The 20,788-nt window shown below is 41.9% G+C and overlaps 2 protein-coding genes and 1 long non-coding RNA gene across 4 annotated transcripts in view; all 3 read left to right on the top strand.

Moving 5' to 3' along the window:
- Positions 1 to 1,222: 1,222 nt before the first annotated feature.
- On the top strand, positions 1,223 to 4,845 carry LOC135482972 (uncharacterized). Its single transcript, XM_064763454.1, has 6 exons — positions 1,223 to 1,228; positions 2,433 to 2,499; positions 3,313 to 3,387; positions 3,622 to 3,729; positions 3,952 to 4,035; positions 4,203 to 4,845. Exons 1-6 carry the CDS (start codon positions 1,223 to 1,225, stop codon positions 4,442 to 4,444), a joined length of 582 nt encoding a protein of 193 aa, XP_064619524.1. The 3' UTR covers positions 4,445 to 4,845.
- A 4,638-nt stretch (positions 4,846 to 9,483) lies between these two features.
- LOC135482692 (uncharacterized) lies at positions 9,484 to 18,431 on the top strand. Its single transcript, XR_010446263.1, has 3 exons — positions 9,484 to 9,611; positions 15,076 to 15,141; positions 18,177 to 18,431. It is a non-coding gene; the product is annotated as an uncharacterized LOC135482692 (long non-coding RNA).
- A 1,056-nt stretch (positions 18,432 to 19,487) lies between these two features.
- The window catches only part of LOC135482691 (nonsense-mediated mRNA decay factor SMG5-like), a 39,570-nt gene continuing 38,269 nt past the window's right edge, over positions 19,488 to 20,788 (top strand). Inside the window, exon 1 of one of the 2 annotated variants that reach the window (XM_064762953.1) lies at positions 19,488 to 19,676. In XM_064762953.1, the coding sequence (XP_064619023.1) occupies positions 19,609 to 19,676 (68 nt within the window). In that variant the 5' untranslated portion in view covers positions 19,488 to 19,608. The other variant, XM_064762954.1, reaches the window with a different exon arrangement.

Genomic DNA, 20,788 nt, shown 5'->3' with positions numbered 1-20,788 from the left:
TCGGGGAGTTGTCAACATTAGGGAGTTTTCACAAGGCCCGGGAAAAGTTAACGTGAACGGCTATCCCAATGTTGGACATCGTCATCAGGAGGTCGACCGACTCACACTCTCATCTGATGAACCCAGCGTACCTGTACTTTACTTTAGTGCCAACAATAACAAGGTCAATAATTAATTGAACGTGACAACTTTTTCTCCAAAATGTTGTTTCTCCACCGTTTCAATAACATACCTGTATAGACATATAATTTGAATGAAAAGGATAAAATTCTAATGAGCTACTAGAAGTAATACATAGCACCCTTTAGCAACTTGTCTCAAGGCCTTTTTTCATTTGCTTTCAGCGCGGATATTCATGCGGAAGAATATCGAAATACCGATTGGGGCAGTTTTCATTCATTTTCCTACCGACAGTGCCTCTTACTGTGCTGTCAAATGTATCCTAACCAAGCCTTGTCGGTCATTCATATGGGGGGAAAAGACAGGGCCCGCCTGGTGTCAGATGATTAACTTGAATTTAAGACAAATGCAAAACAAGAATAGAAGGGAATTTGTCAAATTGGCTATGAAAATGATGGTGGTTCACTTTCTCAAAACGTACGGATCCTTAAATCTTCTGAATAAAGATCCGAAACAAGAATATGACAAAAAATTGCCTCGAGGTGCTCTGTCGTGTCGTGTGATAAAAACTAACTTAAAGCTCGGTTGATGTCAGTACGGCATTCAATAATTTTTGAAGTGACTTATATACATGTACTTAACATCCGAGTCAAGCTCCCTCAAAAAGCGTACCTGTGATGTGAACACGCGTCCATGCAGGTTGGGCGGAACGAGTCAACGCGCCTCTACGTTTGTACGATGCAAACTCTGGAAATTATGTGCCATCGGGTCTTTGAAATATGTTTTCCAACTTTGGTATGTAGGCCTATAGGCCGACTTTGGATGCGCATGCAGCTGAGGTATTATTTGCGAAATAAAGGTGCTTCTTTGTAGTGTATATATAGGCCTAGTGCACCTTTCTCCTGTCAATCATATTGAAGAGTCCGTCTACTACATGTATGTGGACAGTGTGTTTGCACACTATTGAAAATGAGTATCTGCGGCTAATCTGCCTATCAATCGGATGACGGGCAAACGTGAAGCCTCCATGACTTCCATAGAACACCTGAAATGATCCTTTGTCGGCGTCCGTCTTCTAAGTCCTCGTTAATTTCTCGGAAATATGGCTGTTAGTATTAGAATGACGAAATAAACTCAGAATACTTCTTTACTTTCCGTTTCGCTTCTCACAACAATACATCAACAACGAACGTCCCGCGACGTTCGGCACTACGTCCTAGTGACGTCACTATCAAACTCGGAGACGATGCGTCGATCCCGGTGATGACGTCACACGTATAACAACTGGTGCCGTCATGGCACAAAAGTTATGGTGATAAAAGTATGTTAGTTTATCTTTTTATGTTAAAGTCCCTAACTTAGCGTTAGCTAACATAACGCTAAAATTGAGTTTCACAAATCAATGTTTTGTTAGGCCCAATGTTAACTAACGCTACTTTTAAGTAAATCAATGTTAGTTGCTAGGGACATTTCCCATAATGCATTTGGTCCTCATATTGAAAGCAAGACATGCAAGATGGCTGCCTCCATAGAGAATCATTCATCTGAGACAAGACCACTAATGAATATTCATAGGTTGGAGGGTCCAGGCCTATCTATTAGACGAGTGCATGTTTTTTACTCTCAAGTACATATTTGGAGAGGTATTGAAAAAATATTTGTTGTGGCAAGTCTACAGATATAAAGAAATTATTTGATGAAAAAATTAATTTCGAATTTTGCTAATTTGGTAATAGGGGGCGTGTTTTGAGTTTTTTCTGCCAGTTGGCTGAAAAGAGTGGAAATATCAAAGTCTGTCTAATTTGTCGATTAAAAAAAAATTTCCGTGGTCAATCACCATTTTATTTTTCACCATTTACTTGCCCGACTGTCCGGAATAACATAATCTAAATTTCAGATTCACAACACCACGCGTTCTTTGATGCGTCGCGGTCAAACATTGACAATTTAACTGCTAAAAGGCTTAAAAAATCAATTGTGGTCTTGTCTCATCTCAAAAGACAAAAAGGGAGAGAAAACCAAATTTTTCACACTCAGAAGCCGAAGTTTTAGCCGATGTTGTCATAAATGAACTTGGGATCTTGCGATCCAAGTTTTCGTCAGATGTGACAAACAAAATGAAAAAAAACAAATGGGATGAAATTGCCCTAATGGTTAGTTCCTTGGGAGTGGCCACAAGGACCGGGGATAACTGCAGGGAAAAATGGAACCAGCAGCTTTCAAAGGCGAAAGAGATCCATTCCCTGCAGCAAAAACACCAGAGAGGGACTGGCGGAGGGGGAAAGATGCCACAGGCCGACCCTTCACTGCAGAGAATAATAGAAACATTCGAAAAAGACGCAGCATTCAGAGGCATCACTGGTGGATTTGAGTCTGCAGGTAGGTACACCAGGCTCCGATTTAGCCTAATTAGGCCATAAAACGCTATCTACTTCTACCAGCATATATTTCTGAACATAGGCCTAAGCCTTACATAGGTCTAGATTTCATAGCCTGATGTCAATCTTCAAAAACATTGGTGGAATTAAGCTCAACTCGGCCCTACCCTGGCTAAGTTCAAAGTATGTCGTCTGGTGCCTGCATCGATATTGGCACTCTGCCAGCCATTTCTGTTGGACTTCCTGTGTGTATAGCGACCATGTGTACATGCTGACATGACAGTGCATGCATGCATTTTTCAAGCGGCCGAAAGTACAGCTTTTCATGACCGTCACTTAGAAATAGTACCATAGTAGTTGACTTCATAGCTCTATAAATCAAATTCATCAGCAGATAAGGTAGTTCAACTGCACAAAAGTACAGAAAATGTGGTTATTCGCTGCTCCAAATACGCGCTTGCAAATTTCCCGACTCCATATTTCTAAACGCACTGAGCATGCCCAGTAAGTGTATGGAACGCAAAGTTTGCAAATAGTACTATACAGGGTGAAACAGAAATAAGTTCCAATATAAATATTTTGTTAATACTTTTAATTTATTCAATAAGTCATGTGAATTACCTCAAAGAATTAACAAAATGATCGCAATTGTACACATTAGGCCTATTGTTAAGCTGACATCACCCTGTTTTAATGGAATATCATAGAAATTTGGATTTTCAATGGATTTAATTAGAATTTATTGATTTTTCCCGCCAATTTATGTGATTCATTCCCTTTAAACTTTAAAACTTTCATTTGTTAATATTTTCAGTAACCACACCTATAAAGGCTACAGCAGCAGTCTCCCTCCCTGTTACATTACCTGATCTGGCTGGTTGGACTCCTGGTAAGTTTAATTTAAAGGTGCTGGAAGCTCGATGATAAATATGCCCATGTCAATTAAGAGCCGAGTATTTCTTAGACTATGATACATTACATTGGTACCGGTATACAATGGAAGAAATACAAGTAGGCCTACTGAGAAACAGAAAGCGACTGTAGTGACCCGGTTAGACATCATGCGTCTTTAATTTAGAAATAGTAAAATTATTTTTTATGATAATTTCATTTAATTTTTCAGTAAATCAAGCTGCAGATGTTGATGTCGACTGCTCAGATGCAGTGGTTGTGGCAACCTTTGATCGTCAACCACACGAAACACACATAGAGGGAGCCACAATAATTCTTGGTATGCTATTAGATACAGGTTCGGTCTTTCAGTAGGCTATTAGGCCCGGGGTCTAATACTGCATCGATGCTGATAGCCTGGCCCACACCTCATATATCAAGGCATTTGCATTTTGGATATTTGAATCTATATTTGCCAGAGTTTTGGTTGCAAAACATTTTGTGACCTTTCGTGATTTGATATTTATCATCATATAGGCCGAACTGTCATTTTTTATTCTAGATTCTCAACAGACGATGACAGCCACTGCAATGACTGCCCCAAAATCTCCAGCCAAAAAGAAGGCCAAACTGTGCAAAGTCACTGGTGAGTAGTTGGGACTCTAGAATGGCGAAAGCCTTTCTTGATTTTAAGCAGTCCCTACATGAATCAATCAAATGTGCTAAAATGAGCTCTGGCCGTTCACAAAGTGACAAAATTGAAGTGCTGTGTGATCCATTTAACCCGTCATAATTTGTTTCATTCTCTCCTAGGTGCCAGGAAAGCACATGCGAAGGGTCTGCTGACAGACGCCATGTGCCGACAGAAGACTCAGCAGGATGTATTTAACATGCAGCTTGAGGTCCTTGAGGCAACTCTTGTTACGCAGAAGGCCACAACACGTACTCAGGAAGTTCTTCAGAAAGAGGCTGGCCTTCGAATAGAAAAGCTACAGCTGGAGATTGCTCTGCTGAAGGAAAAGGAGTTCTTGGGTCTGTCGGGCATTGAACTGTAAATTTATGTGTAAATAGTATCTATGTTTATAGGATTTGAATTTTTTAAATATTAAATATATTAAATAGTAAATATATAGTAAATATCAAGTTATTTAAAACACAAAGGGAATGTATCAAAATTAGAAGCTACAGTGTCAGTGACATGATGAAAATGTTATGGTATATTTCTTACGCGAGTGTTGATTATGCAATACATATAGTTATAGTTTTTAAGTTTGAAATTGGAAAATTCACTGGCTGTAGCTTCCACTGTTTTGATATATCCCCTCACTCAGGTTGCAGTGGATCACAGTCAATTAAGCAAAGTAGCGATTGGCGAGGTAGTCCCTGTAAACACTGCCAGAGTTTGGGCCAGCATACTCCTCATCATCATCTTCATCATCTTCTTCGTCATTACTGTCGTCGTCTTCTGGCCGGGGGTCACGTTCTCGTCTCATCTTTGCAATATTATGCAGGACAAAACAGGCAGAGATGATCTTAACTACACGGTCTGGCTGCATACGAATCTCCCCATGGAGAACATGGAACCTCCTCTTTAACACTCCAAAGGCATGTTCTATCCTCACTCTTGTGGCACATAACGAAGTGTTCAATCTCTGCTGGGCTTCTGTTGTGGGTGCTCCGTACGGGACGATGAGATACGGCATACAAGGGTATCCACTATCTCCTAGCAACAGTCCATCTTCACCTCTGGGGTTTGTCAGTTCCAGGTGCTCTTTAAGGTCACTGTTCCTCCAAATAAAGGCATCATGGGTTGCCCCTGGCCAACGTGCAACTACATTGGTGAATTTTCCTGAAAAGGAAATGTATCATTTTAGTTAGGAGGGCTATTGATCATTATTACACGACCACTCCGTATTTTATTATATTCAACATATTTCAGCATCAACAAGTTTCTATGCAATTAACGATGAAAAAATACAAAAACTATGCGTATTCTATCTTTATGAGCAACAGTGTACAAGAGATAATTTTTGCATAAATGGCATTCCATATGTTTTGTTGGTCAGGCAATCATGGAATTGGTCAACGTTCGTTTACCAAAAAAGGCATGTCAGTCATGGTGCATGTCATGATGTCGAGGATGTGGCGCTTGTTGTGATATCTTATCATGGATATTGGCCCTAGTATTTAGCATGTTTTCAGGTATAATTATAAAAGTAATTACCCTTATCGTCAACCACTGCTTGCACGTTGATGGAGTGATATCCCTTCCTGTTTACAAAAGATGCTTCGTAGGCTGGAGCTGGAGGAACTTGCGCGGGTTGTTCTGCTTCTTCCATGGCTTCGCCTTCGCGATCTGCAGGCATGGGCAGTGCAGGTGCATGTGCAGGATCAGGAGCATGTAGGCCTATCTGGTCATCTCGCATCTCCTGGTCATTCTCAGCAGCATTGGCTGGTTCTGGGATGTGATCAGCATCAGGACGTGGCTCACTGGGGCATATTATTCTGATGTGCGTGCCGTCGATGCATCCCAATACTTTGGGAAAATGTGAGATCGCATAGAATCCAGCTTGAATTCGACGCCTCTCCTCCACCGACTGGGGCCACACAAAAAAATCGTCCCGTGCAGCATCTAACAGGCCAGCCACCCTGTGCACCACACGACTTACACTAGCTTTGTCTACACCGAAAGTGTCCCCAATAACTTCAAAGAAAGCTCCAGATGCAAAATAACGGAGAGCAATCAAGACTTGCACCTCAGGCGAAATTGCATGGCTTCTGTTGGTCGCACTTTCAATGTCCTCCCTGAGCATATCAACTATCAAAACAATGGTTTCTCTGCAAAAACGGTATCTTTTAAAAAGTTTTTTGTCATTGAAGAACTCCAAGTGGTTGATTCTTTCTCTAAAATGCCGTGGAGCTTGAAAAAATGGCTGGAAAGCCACAAACAGGGCCTGATTGTCCACCATTTTGTTTCAACTAACTCCAAAATAGGGATTTATCTTGGGGTTAGGAGGTCAGTTAAAGTTAGCGTTAACTTAACGCTACTTTTAAATAATTTTCTTTCTTGCAACCCAAATTAACTTTTTGGAGTTAAGTTAACGCCAAGATAAACTAACAGTGATTTTTAACTATTTTTTTCTTTTGTGCAACCGGCCCCAGGATCACAACACACTTATCACGGATCCTTAAACGTTACGGATAAAACTCTGTAGAAAGAGGACGAATTTTTGGCACATTTCGATCCGAATACGCATGAGAGTCCGTGATAAGTAACTGATGAGACAAGACCACAATTGATTTTTTAAGCCTTTTAGCAGTTAAATTGTCAATGTTTGACCGCGACGGATCAAAGAACGCGTGGTGTTGTGAATCTGAAATTTAGATTATGTTATTCCGGACAGTCGGGCAAGTAAATGGTGAAAAATAAAATGGTGATTGACCACGGGAATTTTTGATAATCGACAAATTAGACAGACTTTGATATTTCCACTCTTTTCAGCTAACTGGCAGAAAAAACTCAAAACACGCCCCCTATTACCCAATTAGCAAAATTCGAAATTAATTTTTTCATCAAATAATTTCTTTATATCTGTAGACTTGCCACAGCAAATATTTTTTCAATACCTCTCCAAATATGTACTTGAGAGTTAAAAACATGCACTCGTCTAATTGATAGGCCTCGACCGATCCAACCTATGAATATTCATTAGTGGTCTTGTCTCTGATCTCAACCCATATGAGCGAGCCGCCCTATCTTTGCTAATCAACATTATATATAAGTCTCGCTTGTATATATTGCAAATATGATTGTTGCCTAAATCTCGAAGATACAAAAAGTCCATGCTGCAAAGCAATTACTCAAGATGAGGTCTTCGGTGTCTGCATTCCATGGGTGAGGGGATATGATTTAAAAGAAGTAATCTTCTATAACAGAGGTTCAAAAAGGAGCTAAGGGCTGAATATGGACACAGGCTGCAACAGATATTTGACCCGGAGGACGCGTGCACGTGGGTTAGCCGCTGCAGGTGTCCAACCTGTCGTCTATAAACATATGGTTAAAAATACTCTCTTTTTTGTTTTAAAATGTTGGTATTGTAATTTAATTTTAGCGGACACCCGCAAGCAGGTCTCTGACCTTTGGGTAGTGCCGCATCGGCACTGGTTTTTAGGCTTGTTTTTAATTTGTTATTTAATTTGTTCAATCATATTTTATTACAATTGTATGTATCTTTCTTATCAGTGTCCATGAAATAAAATAATATAATAATAATATAATATAATATATAATATAAGTTTTTGTTATAGCCCGGTATTTTAACTCCAGCTCTGAATAAAAAAGTACGATGAACTTTAGTGCACACCTGCAGCAGGGTACAACTAGTCCAGCCTGCCGAACTACGAATATTCTCAAGAGACCTGAACTATGCATGCACACCAAGACAAATACATGCCTTTAGTACATTGTGTGACGGTTTGCGAATGAACGCCGCGGTGGGAGAACACTCGTTGGTGAACTATAGCGAGAAACACACACTCGGTGAATTGAAGGAAACAACAGAACATATGTCTTTGATAACTTTGTTGATCCGAAGTTACAAACGTAAGTTGCTGAACAACTGATTATAGTAGAAGTGCAATTGATAACAAGTGGAGCTATAGGGGTGGAAATTCTACTAAGATTAATGAGAGTTAGTCCTTGAGTTACCAACGTGAAGGGAAGAGCGATTCCTCAAAAGGCTCGTTTATACCCAGCCCCAGACTAGAACTGAAATATCACTCCTTAAAGTAATTAGAAATCGTTTGGCAAACCAAGGAAACCGTATATGCCCGTCTCAACAGGACGTTTAACACTCTTGCGCCCAGTTTTTTTTCCAAAAAATTCTCCCCATGGCCCGGGTTTTTTGGAAACAATCCCAAATATTAGGTATGTCATTTTCAATCACGACTGAGGTCCGGGACCACAGAACTGCATGAGCGAGCGTCCTCCAAACAAGTGCTGCAACCTCTATGGATAAAATACATCTGTTCGAATTGAAAATCATGCTTTAAGTTGCAGATATAACCAGTGGTTTTCAGTATGTACTCTGCCTCTCGATATTCAAAATATTTTGTTATGACGAAGGAATGAAAAAAAACTGAATCTCAGGATGATTAAGTCCCCGCGATATTACATAGGTCTCGTTAGGGAGTTTTTCCCAAATGTACGCGATGATGACGTGCCCCATTTACAGGACGTAACATCTATTTTAAAATGCGTTTCCAAAGTAAATGCATGAGGACAACCCATTTGTGTTGTATATCACTGGAAACGCCCGATTCCCCTGATTCTGCAGGATGTTAAATCGGGCATTTTATTTCTTTAAATAAATCATTAGCGTCGCATTTGCTCCTAGCTCTGTTCACCATCCCAAATGGCAATATTGCCAATTGGGCCGGACAATCACGAAAAACCCCAAATATTATACATTTCTTCCTGAATAATTCTTACAGAGACCATTCTCCCATGAAAGACAGTTGCTTACGCTATACAAAAATTAAAAAAAAATCGAGGGTCAACCATTGAACTTTTGAGATGTGTTGAATTTTGCACAAATCAGCGAAAAACGCGCCAACTGGCACTGGACGGCATTTCAACACGGGGCCGACGCACATCCCAAGTTCAGTGTACACATACGTCGGCAACAACAGTATAAATGCGTAGTTTCTTGTTAGTCGCCTATTGAGTAGCGCTCTAGGTTTCAGAAACTCCAAAAAAACATGTCTTTGCCAAAACAACTGCTGAATCAACGCTGACATACTGTAAGGACCGAGAAATCAGTGATTTTAGGAACTACGGTTGGTTGGCCGCGCATGAATAACAAAAAAAAACTCCCTAATGAGACCATAGCATTGACTACTTCCAAACTCCATTGGCTGAAGTTAGAAAGATGGCACATTTCCATAATCAGCATGGTTCAAACGTGCATGCGAACCCGACTGCACGCTTCGACTCAAAGTACATCAGCCACATATCACGAACACCCATTCTCCAAAGCAGACAGAATTAATTCAAGCATATTTCGACAGTATAGTGCGCCTGATCCGACTTTACTATCACTGCATCGGAGTTTGAGGAACCCCGTGCCGATATAAACCTAATTTCAAGTCTGCAATCCTCATATCGCCACAGAGGACCTCAAGGCAAACTTCGCTGTTCGAAACCATTTCGCTAAACCTCAGGTAAGGGAGTCTTTTTTCCTGTTTCGGGTTCTTGTTGCCACAGATAATTTCTATTTGAAGTCCAAGTTATCATGGAGGTCTTCCTTGCCAAAGGTAAGAAATCCTGCCGGTGTGTTGTGGAACTTTTCCAGAGATATCCCGAGGAGATATCTGGCAAGCCAAAGGTAAAAAGTCATCTTCCCGGGTTAATGATCAGACCTTTCCTTCTCCGATCTAGATGTCTTGTTTCCTTCGGTGATACCGCCAATTTGTTATTCAGTAGCGTCGTACAAATTCTGTCTTCTTTGTGAATATGTCTGCGGCTTGCCAATGGTAAGAAGTGACATCCTGCCGGCCGGGCGGTGTAAGTTTGTTTCCTCGAGCTTTTCCACTCGTGTTATGCTTTTGGCTTCAACCAATCAGCTTCTTATATAGTACAGATTGATCAACAATTGTTTTAAAAGGTTTAGGACTATTCAGCGACTACAGAATAACCTCGTGAAAAAGCTCCAAGGATTTATTATATCCTGTGAAAACCCTCTGGGAGGTGCATAGTCTTGGCTGGAAAACCCTGAAAGGTTCTTCAGAACATTTTGTCGTTTGGCCCTTTTCTCGCAGTTAAAAGAACTAGCATAATACTCGTGGCGCGGGTTGTTTTAGGGTGTTGGCTTACTGTGGGGTTGGGGCAATTTGGGTAAAATGAAATGATATGTCTGGGGGTTGTGATGTTGTCTTGATTTTGATGATTGGGACAATACTTAGAAAAATTAAGAGCGATTAACAACGTAAGGTGAAAGAGTACGACCAAATTAAAGGGGGAAAATTGCTGAAATGGATGAATGCTTTAAACATATAGTGGCCCCAATACTTTCCCGGCCTATTTTTGAATAATCCCACACTTTTGATTTAACAGATGGCCCCATATGCAAATCAGACCTGCTGAAAAGGCCCCTTATGTTCATGAGTATGCCCATATATAGAAAGAACAAAAAATGCTATTTCTCCGAGATCCCTGCAAATTTTACCAATTTAACCCGGCGAGGTGCATCTCCATATCAACCACGACTTTCAGAAAAGTTTCGAGGTCATCCGATCTGAACTGACGGAGGAGATGTGTGACAAACTATTTCAGCTCTACGTCCATTATAGTAGTGATTCAGGCCTAGGCCAATACACGGTCTGTCTTTAAACAAAGCCCATTCACCCCGGGAGATTTCTATATTACCATTGTTCTACTATCTTATCAAACGGTTATCAGGGTAAATCTTGATGACATCGACCCCCACGATACAGCTTTCGTGGAGGTCGATAGGCCTGAAATAAACGTAATGACAATGAATGACAAACTTTTTTTTAAAGAAAATGAATATATTTTTATTATTATCTTTTGGCCTCATTCTCCAGGGTGAGGCCGGGATTTCCCCACATCAAGTGACGGTGTTGTTGACTCGCTGTCGACCCGAACTTTGGCAATAGGCATGGTCGGGAAGTGGAAATGGTCAAGCGGCTCACGCGATATTGATTTTATATATGCCTGATTTTAATGTTTTATAATGTACCGCTTATATGTGATTGTGTTACTGTGATATTGTATACAGTAAGTTCACAGTTTATTGGTGGTGGTGAAAAATTTCTAAGTCCCAATAAAACCCAAAATAAGAGGCCCAGAATGGGTGCCAAGTTATAGGCCTATCATTAAAGCCTTTAGCGGTTTTGGACACTTTTAAAGTTGACCACAACATGCAATCCCCATGCCCTGATGATAGGCCCTAATGGCATAATCATTTTTGACGTTGCCTGCTTATTCCCTGCATTACATGACCATGGATCAGCTGGTTAGAAATGGTGTAATCATAACGCGACCTACTTTTGACCAAGACCACAACAATTTCTATGACCTGTTCAAAGTGTTATTAATCCGTTAACCTCAACCCTACATCAGTTCCCCATCAGATTCAGTATCAGATTCATTACCAGCATCATTTCAAGCATCGTTACCAGCATCGTTAGGAGCATTTGCAAATTCTATGTCAACATCTGCTTCAAGTTCATCATCATGTTCAAGGAGTTCATCACCAACATTTCGAAAATTACCCTCATTATCTGGCGTCAGCCCAGCCACCTGAAACTCCCTAGCTGCAGAGTCTGCAGGCACATCCTCCCAAGCACGACTGATTATGATCAAAACATCTGACACAGAGGAATTCGACGACAGACACCGTTTTCATCAGTGTTTTCTTGTTTCCAGTTTTTCCAGTGCCGTCTCATGGCAGATTTGAAAGCATGCATTATCGTCAAATCTAAATGCTGAGAAAGTGAGGTACATCGGGCTGGGATGTTATCAAGCTACCCCTGCCTCAATAAGTGGCGTACAAAATTCCTCTGTCATATGCGCGCGGTATTGATCCAAAAGCAACAGTTTCTCATTATCTGGAAATTCTCCCATAAATGGGAAAAACACATTTTCTAGCGAGTGTTGGAGTGTTTCCCCATTTTCCCATTCTGATCTTGATGATGTAACACGAGTGTTCTCGGGGATGTCCTGAAGTGCCCGGATTTCGAGTATGAATCCTGGCTGACGGAACACCACGTGAGCCGGCATTTTTTCACCATTACTCCCAATTGTTAGTCCGATAGTACATCCAAGTTTTAGATTGGCTCTTGAAGTTTTAACGTCCACATTCCTGTCCCCTCTAGTTGCTGCTGTATAAAGAGGTGGGAAATCCAATTGCGCGAATGTCTCATTCATATTGAATACAGCATCCACATTGTTTCGAGCAACGGTCCTTCGCACATTTCTAGCAAATCTCGCAACCTGTGTTGATCAGCATCAGCTGGTAAGGCACTCGTGTCCCTTGTCTTCCTGCGACATGAAATCCTCTTTCTGTCCATAAAGTGAGTAATCCATCCGGCAGATGCCCGAAAGTCTGATCTTTCTGGCCTGTTTTCCCTGATTTCCTGTTGTGTCTGCGGCTCCAGACCATTCCACCATTCTTGGAATGCCTGTAGTCCATCTCTAACCATATCAGCACGAGTAACTGGTAGTGCTCGCCGTCTGTAATCAAGAACCCTCTCGTGCAGCGCCTCCTCTACCTCAGGCCAGCAACCCTCGGATCCTGCCGAAAACGCCTACGAAATCCATCATGCTCTGCTTGCGCCATCAGGGTTTCACGCGTGCTAATCCATCTCCTCAGCGTTGTGTTTGACAATCGGTATTGCCTCGCGTATTCTGCAACACTTGGCACCATACCCTGCTCTATTGCAGCTTTACAGTCCAAAACATGGCGAAGTCGTGATTCAACCGTATAACTGTTGTGTCTTCGGGGAAGTCCAACAGGAGCTGCAGCCACTTGTCCATCATCACCATCAACATCACTCTCTATCTCCGTTGTACGTACCGTTATAATCAGTCTCTACGCCAGGCAAATCAGCATCACTCTCTATCTCTGTCGTACCATCATAATCTGTCTCTTCACCAGGCAAATCAGCATCACTCTCTATCTCTGTCGTACCATCATAATCTGTCTCTTCACCAGGCAAATCAGCATCACTCTCCATCTCTGTCTCATCATCAGTCTCTACACCAGGCGAATCAGCATCACTCTCTATCTCTGTCGTACCATCATAATCTGTCTCTTCACCAGGCAAATCAGCATCACTCTCTATCTCTGTCGTACCATCATAATCTGTCTCTTCACCAGGGAAATCAGCATCACTCTCTATCTCTGTCGTACCATCATAATCTGTCTCTTCACCAGGGAAATCAGCATCACTCTCTATCTCTGTCGTACCATCATAATCTGTCTCTTCACCAGGGAAATCAGCATCACTCTCTATCTCTGTCGTACCATCATAATCTGTCTCTTCACCAGGGAAATCAGCATCACTCTCTATCTCTGTCGTACCATCATAATCTGTCTCTACACCAGGCAAATCAGCATCACTCTCTATCTCTGTCGTACCATCATAATCTGTCTCTACACCAGGCAAATCAGCATCACTCTCTATCTCTGTCGTACCATCATAATCTGTCTCTTCACCAGGCAAATCAGCATCACTCTCTATCTCTGTCGTACCATCATAATCTGTCTCTTCACCAGGCAAATCAGCATCACTCTCTATCTCTGTCGTACCATCATAATCTGTCTCTTCACCAGGGAAATCAGCATCACTCTCTATCTCTGTCGTACCATCATAATCTGTCTCTTCACCAGGGAAATCAGCATCACTCTCTATCTCTGTCGTACCATCATAATCTGTCTCTTCACCAGGCGAATTAGCATCACTCTCTATCTCTGTCGTACCATCATAATCTGTCTCTACACCAGGCGAATCAGCATCACTCTCTATCTCTGTCGTACCATCATAATCTGTCTCTTCACCAGGCGAATCAGCATCACTCTCCATCTCTGTCTCATCATCATTCTCTACACCAGGCGAATCAGCATCACTCTCTATCTCTGTCGTACCATCATAATCTGTCTCTTCACCAGGCGAATCAGCATCACTCTCCATCTGCCTCTGTGAGGACAAGGTAGCCAAGAATCAACAAAAAAATAGCTCGGGACAACATGGTATAAATCATCCAAATGGCTGTGTCACCACCACAGAATGTGGAACTGGTGGATTTGGCAACCATGAATTACCCTTGTATGGCCTTTGTGAAACTGATCAGAGATCACTACCAGTATTTATCACTGACTTTGGGGATAAGTGCATTGGCCCGAAAAGAAGCAAGGCCTATGTAATGGATGTGATCTGACTAGCTTTGCCATTCTAGGCCTACTATTTGACTTAGAAATATTTTCCTTCACCACCGATAAACTGTGAACTTACTGTATATCCTGCAAATTGTATTCTGATCCCGTCTGGGAGGTTAATAAATAATAATGATAATAATAGAGGCGCTAAACATAGGGGAGGGGCGGGGATGATGCCAGTGCTCATGAGAAACACTGGGATAGCGGGATATGATACCGAAGAAAGCTAACAAGTGACAAGTTCCAAGAAGTCACCGGATGTTCCCCTCCGCTCTTTAACAGATGTCTGGTCTTCCATGTCTGACAAGAGCTTTCCACCCTGGATTCAACTGTTTAGAATTCAAACCCATGAGCGTTTCAGTTTCCACCTCCTATAACAAGAAGTGATCTGCATGTAGTTCAGCGTATCTTCCATTTGCCCTCGTGTATAAGGTGCAAAAATTACCTCCCCCCCCCCCTCAGAAAAAACACCTCCTGTGCAGAAAGAGTGTTATGTATACCCGCACAATGTTCCGCTCTCCTTCTCAGATACCTTCCTGGTCAAACAACAGAATCATATTCAACCCGCGGATTTAGATTTCAAGCCTTTCATTTCAGTTTCCACATGTCCGTCAGGTCATGCTTCTATGAATGGATTGGGGTACTATTTTTCAGAAGCTCCTTTATGTATCATTATAGGTTAACCCATAAATTTATTCACATTTATTTCAAACTATTTTTTACAGTCATGAAGACCGCTGCTGTATTGATCCTGGCCCTTGTGCTTGTAATGGCTACATTCGTCGTCGAAGGTAAGGAGGGGCAAATTTGTGCAGACCCATGACAATTCTGGTTCCGGTACAGTTTGTCGCATTCCATACGGGCCGCGCGTTGGCCGATCCTGCATTCACGACGCACCGCACCCACAGTTACCACGTCGGACGTGATTCCCATTGTTTCCTTCCTCGTGACGCATTTATTTCATGACGTCATGAGCCATTGACCATTCACACAAGTAGATTTATTCACACCGGCGCCACTCAAGTGCGGGTGTGGGACATCATGTATTTAAAAATCGTCTGCTAGGGTCTCGTTAGGGAGTTTTTCCCAAATGTACGCGATGATGACGTGCCCCATTAACAGGACGTAACATCTATTTTAATATGCGTTTCCAAAGTGAATGCATGAGGACAATCCTTTTGTGTCGTATATCACTGGAAACGCCCGATTCCCCTGATTCTGCAGGATGTTAAATCGGACATTTTATTTCTTTAAATAAATCATAAGCGTCGCATTTGCTCCTAGCTCTGTTCACCATCCCAAATGGCAATATTGCCAATTGGGCCGGACAATCGCGAAAAACCCCAAATATTATAAATTTCGTCCTGAATAATTCTTAGACAAAGAAAACGTGCTCTTCTTCTCGATTTACGTACTTTACTTCAAAAAGGTCAGTTTTAACACTACTGCACAAATATAGAGTGGTCTTAAAGTTCCATTTGGATAGAGATTTGACGGACTGATTTGGAAATTCATTCCAACCATGCAACTGCTTGAGCCATTTCACAGATTTCCACAGAAATGAGAAAAAGCTAGAGGTTGTCATGACATGCATGTGTCTTGCCTCTCCATTTTCGTACTCGGAGGGTTTTCAACTTTCATATCATTGAAGAAATAATTCATTCCAATCTACAAGTATATCAATCACATCATTTATTTAAAAATCGTCTGCTAGGACATACAGGACAACGTAGGTGGAGACAGTTGTGACATTTCATTGCATAGAGATTTGACGGACTGATTTGGAAATTCATTCCAACCACAACTGTTTCAGAAATGAGATAAAGCTCCTGGGTGTCATGACATGCATGATGTGTCTTGCCTTTGCATTTTTGTACTCAGAGGGGTTTCAACTTTCATATCATTGAAGAAATAACTCATTCCAATCTACTAGTATTCCAACCACAAGTGCTCTGGAAAAAGAAAAATTTCCAATGTGCCTTGCCTAGAAATTTTCTTAGGGCCAAACGGGGGGGAGGGGCCTACTCACATAATTTAAATTTGCACAGGGGGCACAGGGCCCAGCATGCCAGGGGTTTCATGCCATTTAAATCAGGATGAGCTGTAGGCCTAGGTCAGGCCCACTTTACAATGCATTTATATAATTGGGGGTCAAATGCTGCACAAAATCATCATTCTCTGTATACTGTAGCAGTTATGGTTGGATTGGAATGAACCTTTGAATAGATGAAAACAAAACTATATAGGCCTGGTAAGAGCCGAACACTAACAGCGTTTTTTAATTCCATTATTTTCATTCAAACAGATTGAGATTTCATTCAACAACAAGACAATGAACGAAAATAATCCTAACATGATGGATCATTCCTATTCTTGTCATCCAACACCTGTATTATCGCCAAATTGTCAAATTAAGACATCTGAGCATGAAACGCATTTAAAACAGTTACGAATATATAAGCAACAAAAATTCGTTATTAACTAACTGGTGAAGAAACATGCACAAATATCTGGGCTTGCAGGTGGAAAATTCAATTATTATTTCACCACCAAAGAGCTGCTTCTGTCAGCAGATATGAGACAGCTACCGGGGCGGGGACTACTTCTTTATGGGGCCTTATTGTTCAGCGTCTCCAAGGAATTCAATTTTTAGAGTCCAATGGGGGGGGGGCATCCCCCCAATGTACTGACTAAAACCTGTCACTTTCAGAGAACGGGGGAGGGGGTTTGGGGGACTCATCCCCCAATGTACTGGCTAAATATGTCAGAAGGACGGGGGTTTGGGGGGCTCCCCCATGTCAAACAGTTGTGTGAGTTCACTAGAGCTTGCTCTTTACATATTATCAATGATTATAAAGTTCCCAAATTCCAGTCGCATGTAGCAGAGATTAAAACGTTTTTTCCAGTTTGACCTTATCAAAGAAACCTGCATCATTTATTTCAATGTCCTAGTTCGCAATGTGCTTTTACCTTTTTCGACACTGAATTGGGTGTTATTGGTCATCACTCACACAGCTAGATCCAGAGTAATAATGCATCCATTATTGCTTTTAAGTTCTATGGATGGTGTATCATGGAGGTCTATGGATGGTGTATCATGGAGGTCTGACAAAATGGCAGCACTAACCTCTATTTCGCACCTCCCTCGGAACATCAAAACAATCATAGGTGGATTTACACGGTGGTCGGAGAATTTGATTGGTGAACGACACCAAATCAAAACTGTCGAAATAATGCATGCATAGAAAAAAAAGTAAATGCCTATTAATGCATATGACAGGTAACGAAATCAAACAAACTGGAAACAAAAAGTTAATTTATGACTGATATAATGAGCGTTATTCAATACCTAAAGTAGGAGAAATTTTTTGTGCCACCCAGTATATTTGTCACTATGGGGCGATTATATCGTGTTAATGCACAACGTGACCAAGCGGAACAAATTACAGGGCGTAGTCTGTCACGTGAATCCCCCCCCCCCCCCCTTTCACTGAGTATCCATCATAACCTCTGTAGTGTAATAGTATTTGCTCACAGTGGTTAATTGGTCCGCCTGAAACAGCAGGAAGCACATTCCGTAAACATATGCAGTAGAACCTCTCTAGGACACCCTCAGGACTGGCAAATGCTGTCCTTAATAGAGAGGTGTCCTGATTAGAGAGGTAAAATTTAATAGAAAGTACCAAATTGGGACAAAAACTAGTGTCCGTAATAGGGAGGTTGTCCTTAATAGAGAAGTGTCCGCTGAGGGAGATCTAGATTGCTAATTTCATCGAAAATTTTCGCAACCTCATTTGAATAGTTTTTCCCTCCTTTCCATTCACAGATATTTCGGCGGCGTGTAAAAAAGAAGGAGCTTGTACTGGAAGCGAATGCTGCGGTTTCTGTAGTTCAACAGGTCAGTGCATCCCGTCCGCAGGCTCGAGGGGAAGGAATGGCGGCAGACGGAGGTCTTTCTAGTAAATGAGTCGGCTAATTAAAGAGAATCGTCCTCCAGGATATTTCGGCAGAAGACATGCATCCTCTTTTTTGCTGTACATACTAGAATGTTGACCTGGTAGCTGATAAATAAAAGCTGACAAAGCAAGAATGTTGTCTTTCAAATAAATTTTATTTATTGCGGCAGAGTGCAACAAAACGATCAGCTTGCTAGTTTGTAACGGTGAAACGGTGAAAAGTATACTCGCCCAACAACCCATGTTGGTAATCTTACTTTCCCCATGAGGGAGGTGTGGCTGATTGGACACGCCAACATCCACCTTCTCCATACACGTCCCCATCTTTTTACGCATTTAAGTTGCACTACACAGTGGGGACGGGGTCCGTTTTGTCCCCCAGAGAAATGTAGTTCTTAAGACGCAGGGCGTTTTTATGTTCATGAATGGGTCCAATACCATCCTGTTCCAAATGCTATTTACTTTGACGCCCTGGTCTTGCATGTGCAGAGGGATCTTTGGCGATTTTATGAGCCTAGCATCTGTGCCATTTGAAGCGGATCTCAATCCCCAGTTTGGCCTCAATATATAACATACCTTCCATCTGCCACGCGAGGTTGGGCGTATTTGTGCGAGTGTCAATTATGCTCGTCCAAATTCTTGGCCATATAGCGAAAAAAGCCGAGATGACCCCATGTTTTCACATCAAATAAAGATACTAGATGCATTTGGCTATCTGCCGGTGGTAATGGCATTCCCAAATCATTTATTTTGAACCGATTGAGGCATGTTTGAAGATCGCACACATCATGCCATTTCTTGGTCAATTATTTACAATTTTCAGGATCCAAGTGGTGTCAAAGGTGGCGCCACCTATCGGTGCACTTATGAATTAAATGCAATGAAAATGTGTAGACGTCTTCTCTGGATTCCTACGAACCCAGAAATGTATAGATTATGGTGCCTGTGATGTATGATTAGGCCTCAGCAGGAACTGAAAGACTACGTACCTCGTGTCGGTTGCCTGGGGCCTATTTGACGCTGCCCTTGACACCTTCCTCCGCACTGTGTAGTGCCACCTTGACCGAAGACAACATTTATTGCAGCCAGATTGGAATAATGCCATTTAGTTTATCAATACCGAAGATCACAACCCAAAAAAATCACGGCCGGGCAGGAATTTGTCAAACCAACGAGAAAAATCAAAAAGTATTGAATTTTGTCAAAAACGCTCGATAAAGTAACTTTTTGCAATAATTACATGGCTAAGTTTAGTCTAACCATGATTTACGCCGAGAATTGATATTTGTGCAGAGGAAAAACATGAAAAAGGCTTCAGTTAAACCTTCTGAAGGGAAGCAAGAGGCCGACAAGTCCAAGAGACTCTACCGGTGAGAAAACGCAACCTCGACCAGACGACCTGTTCGGTCACTGGGTTCCTGTCATAGTATAGTCTAATTCCTGTTCTCAGACACGCCAAAACAAAGATGCCTTTATGCCAAAAAAGGAAAGATCGTTAAGACGGTAGGCCTAGATCTAGGCTTTAGCCTATATAGGTAAGTAGGCCTAACTCGCACAAGACAAGGTAGTGAGTGTAATGGTTACGTATACACTGTATGTAAAGTGTAAACAAAATGCATATATCCATCATGTCCATCGAATCTGAAAAAATTTGTGCAGACCCATGACAATTCTGGTGCCGGTACAGTTTTGTCGCATTCCATCATATGGGCCGCGCGTTGGCTGATCCTGCATTCGCAACGCACCGCCCCCACAGTTACGACGTCGGACGTGGATCCCATTGTTTCCTTCCGCGTGACACAATTATTTCATGACGTTATGAGCCATTGACCATTCACACAAGTAGATTTATTTACACTGGTGCCACTCAAGTGCGGGTGTGGGACATCATGTATTTAAAAATCGTCTGCTAGGACATACAGTTGTGTGAGTTCACTAGAGCTTGCACTTTACATATCACTAGAGCTTGCTCTTTACATATATAATATGTAAAGTGCAAGCTCTAGTGAACTCGCACAACTGTTTGACGTGGGGAGCCCCCCCCCCCCCAAATCCCCGTCCTTCTGACGTGTTTAAGCCAGTGCATTGGGGGAGTCCCCCAAAGCCTCATCCTTCTTATCTTACATGTGTTTTAGCAAGAGAAATGGAGAGAAGGCCCCCCCTCCCCCCCATTGGACTCTCAATAAGTCCTTCTGAGATGCTTATCCCGAGGCGAGCCGATGGAGTGGAACCCCCCAAACCATCTCGAGTCCTTCTGACACCTTATAGTGACCGTGCACTAATCTCAACCATCATTACCCTTCCTTCTCATGCTATTGCTAATTCCAACCATGACACTTCCTTCTCATAGTCATACATGCTAGAGCTATCTCTAACAATGTCCTTTGATTTTGATGCTATCGCTAACTCCAACAATTACCCAGCCTTTTCATGCTATAGCTAACCCCAACCATGACCCTTCCTTATCTTGTCAATTAAAGAT

This window comes from Lineus longissimus, chromosome 2 (assembly GCF_910592395.1).
Source record: "Lineus longissimus chromosome 2, tnLinLong1.2, whole genome shotgun sequence".
In the NCBI taxonomy this organism is placed as follows: Eukaryota; Metazoa; Nemertea; class Pilidiophora; order Heteronemertea; family Lineidae; genus Lineus; species Lineus longissimus.
This window is presented reverse-complemented; position numbering and strand designations above follow the sequence as displayed.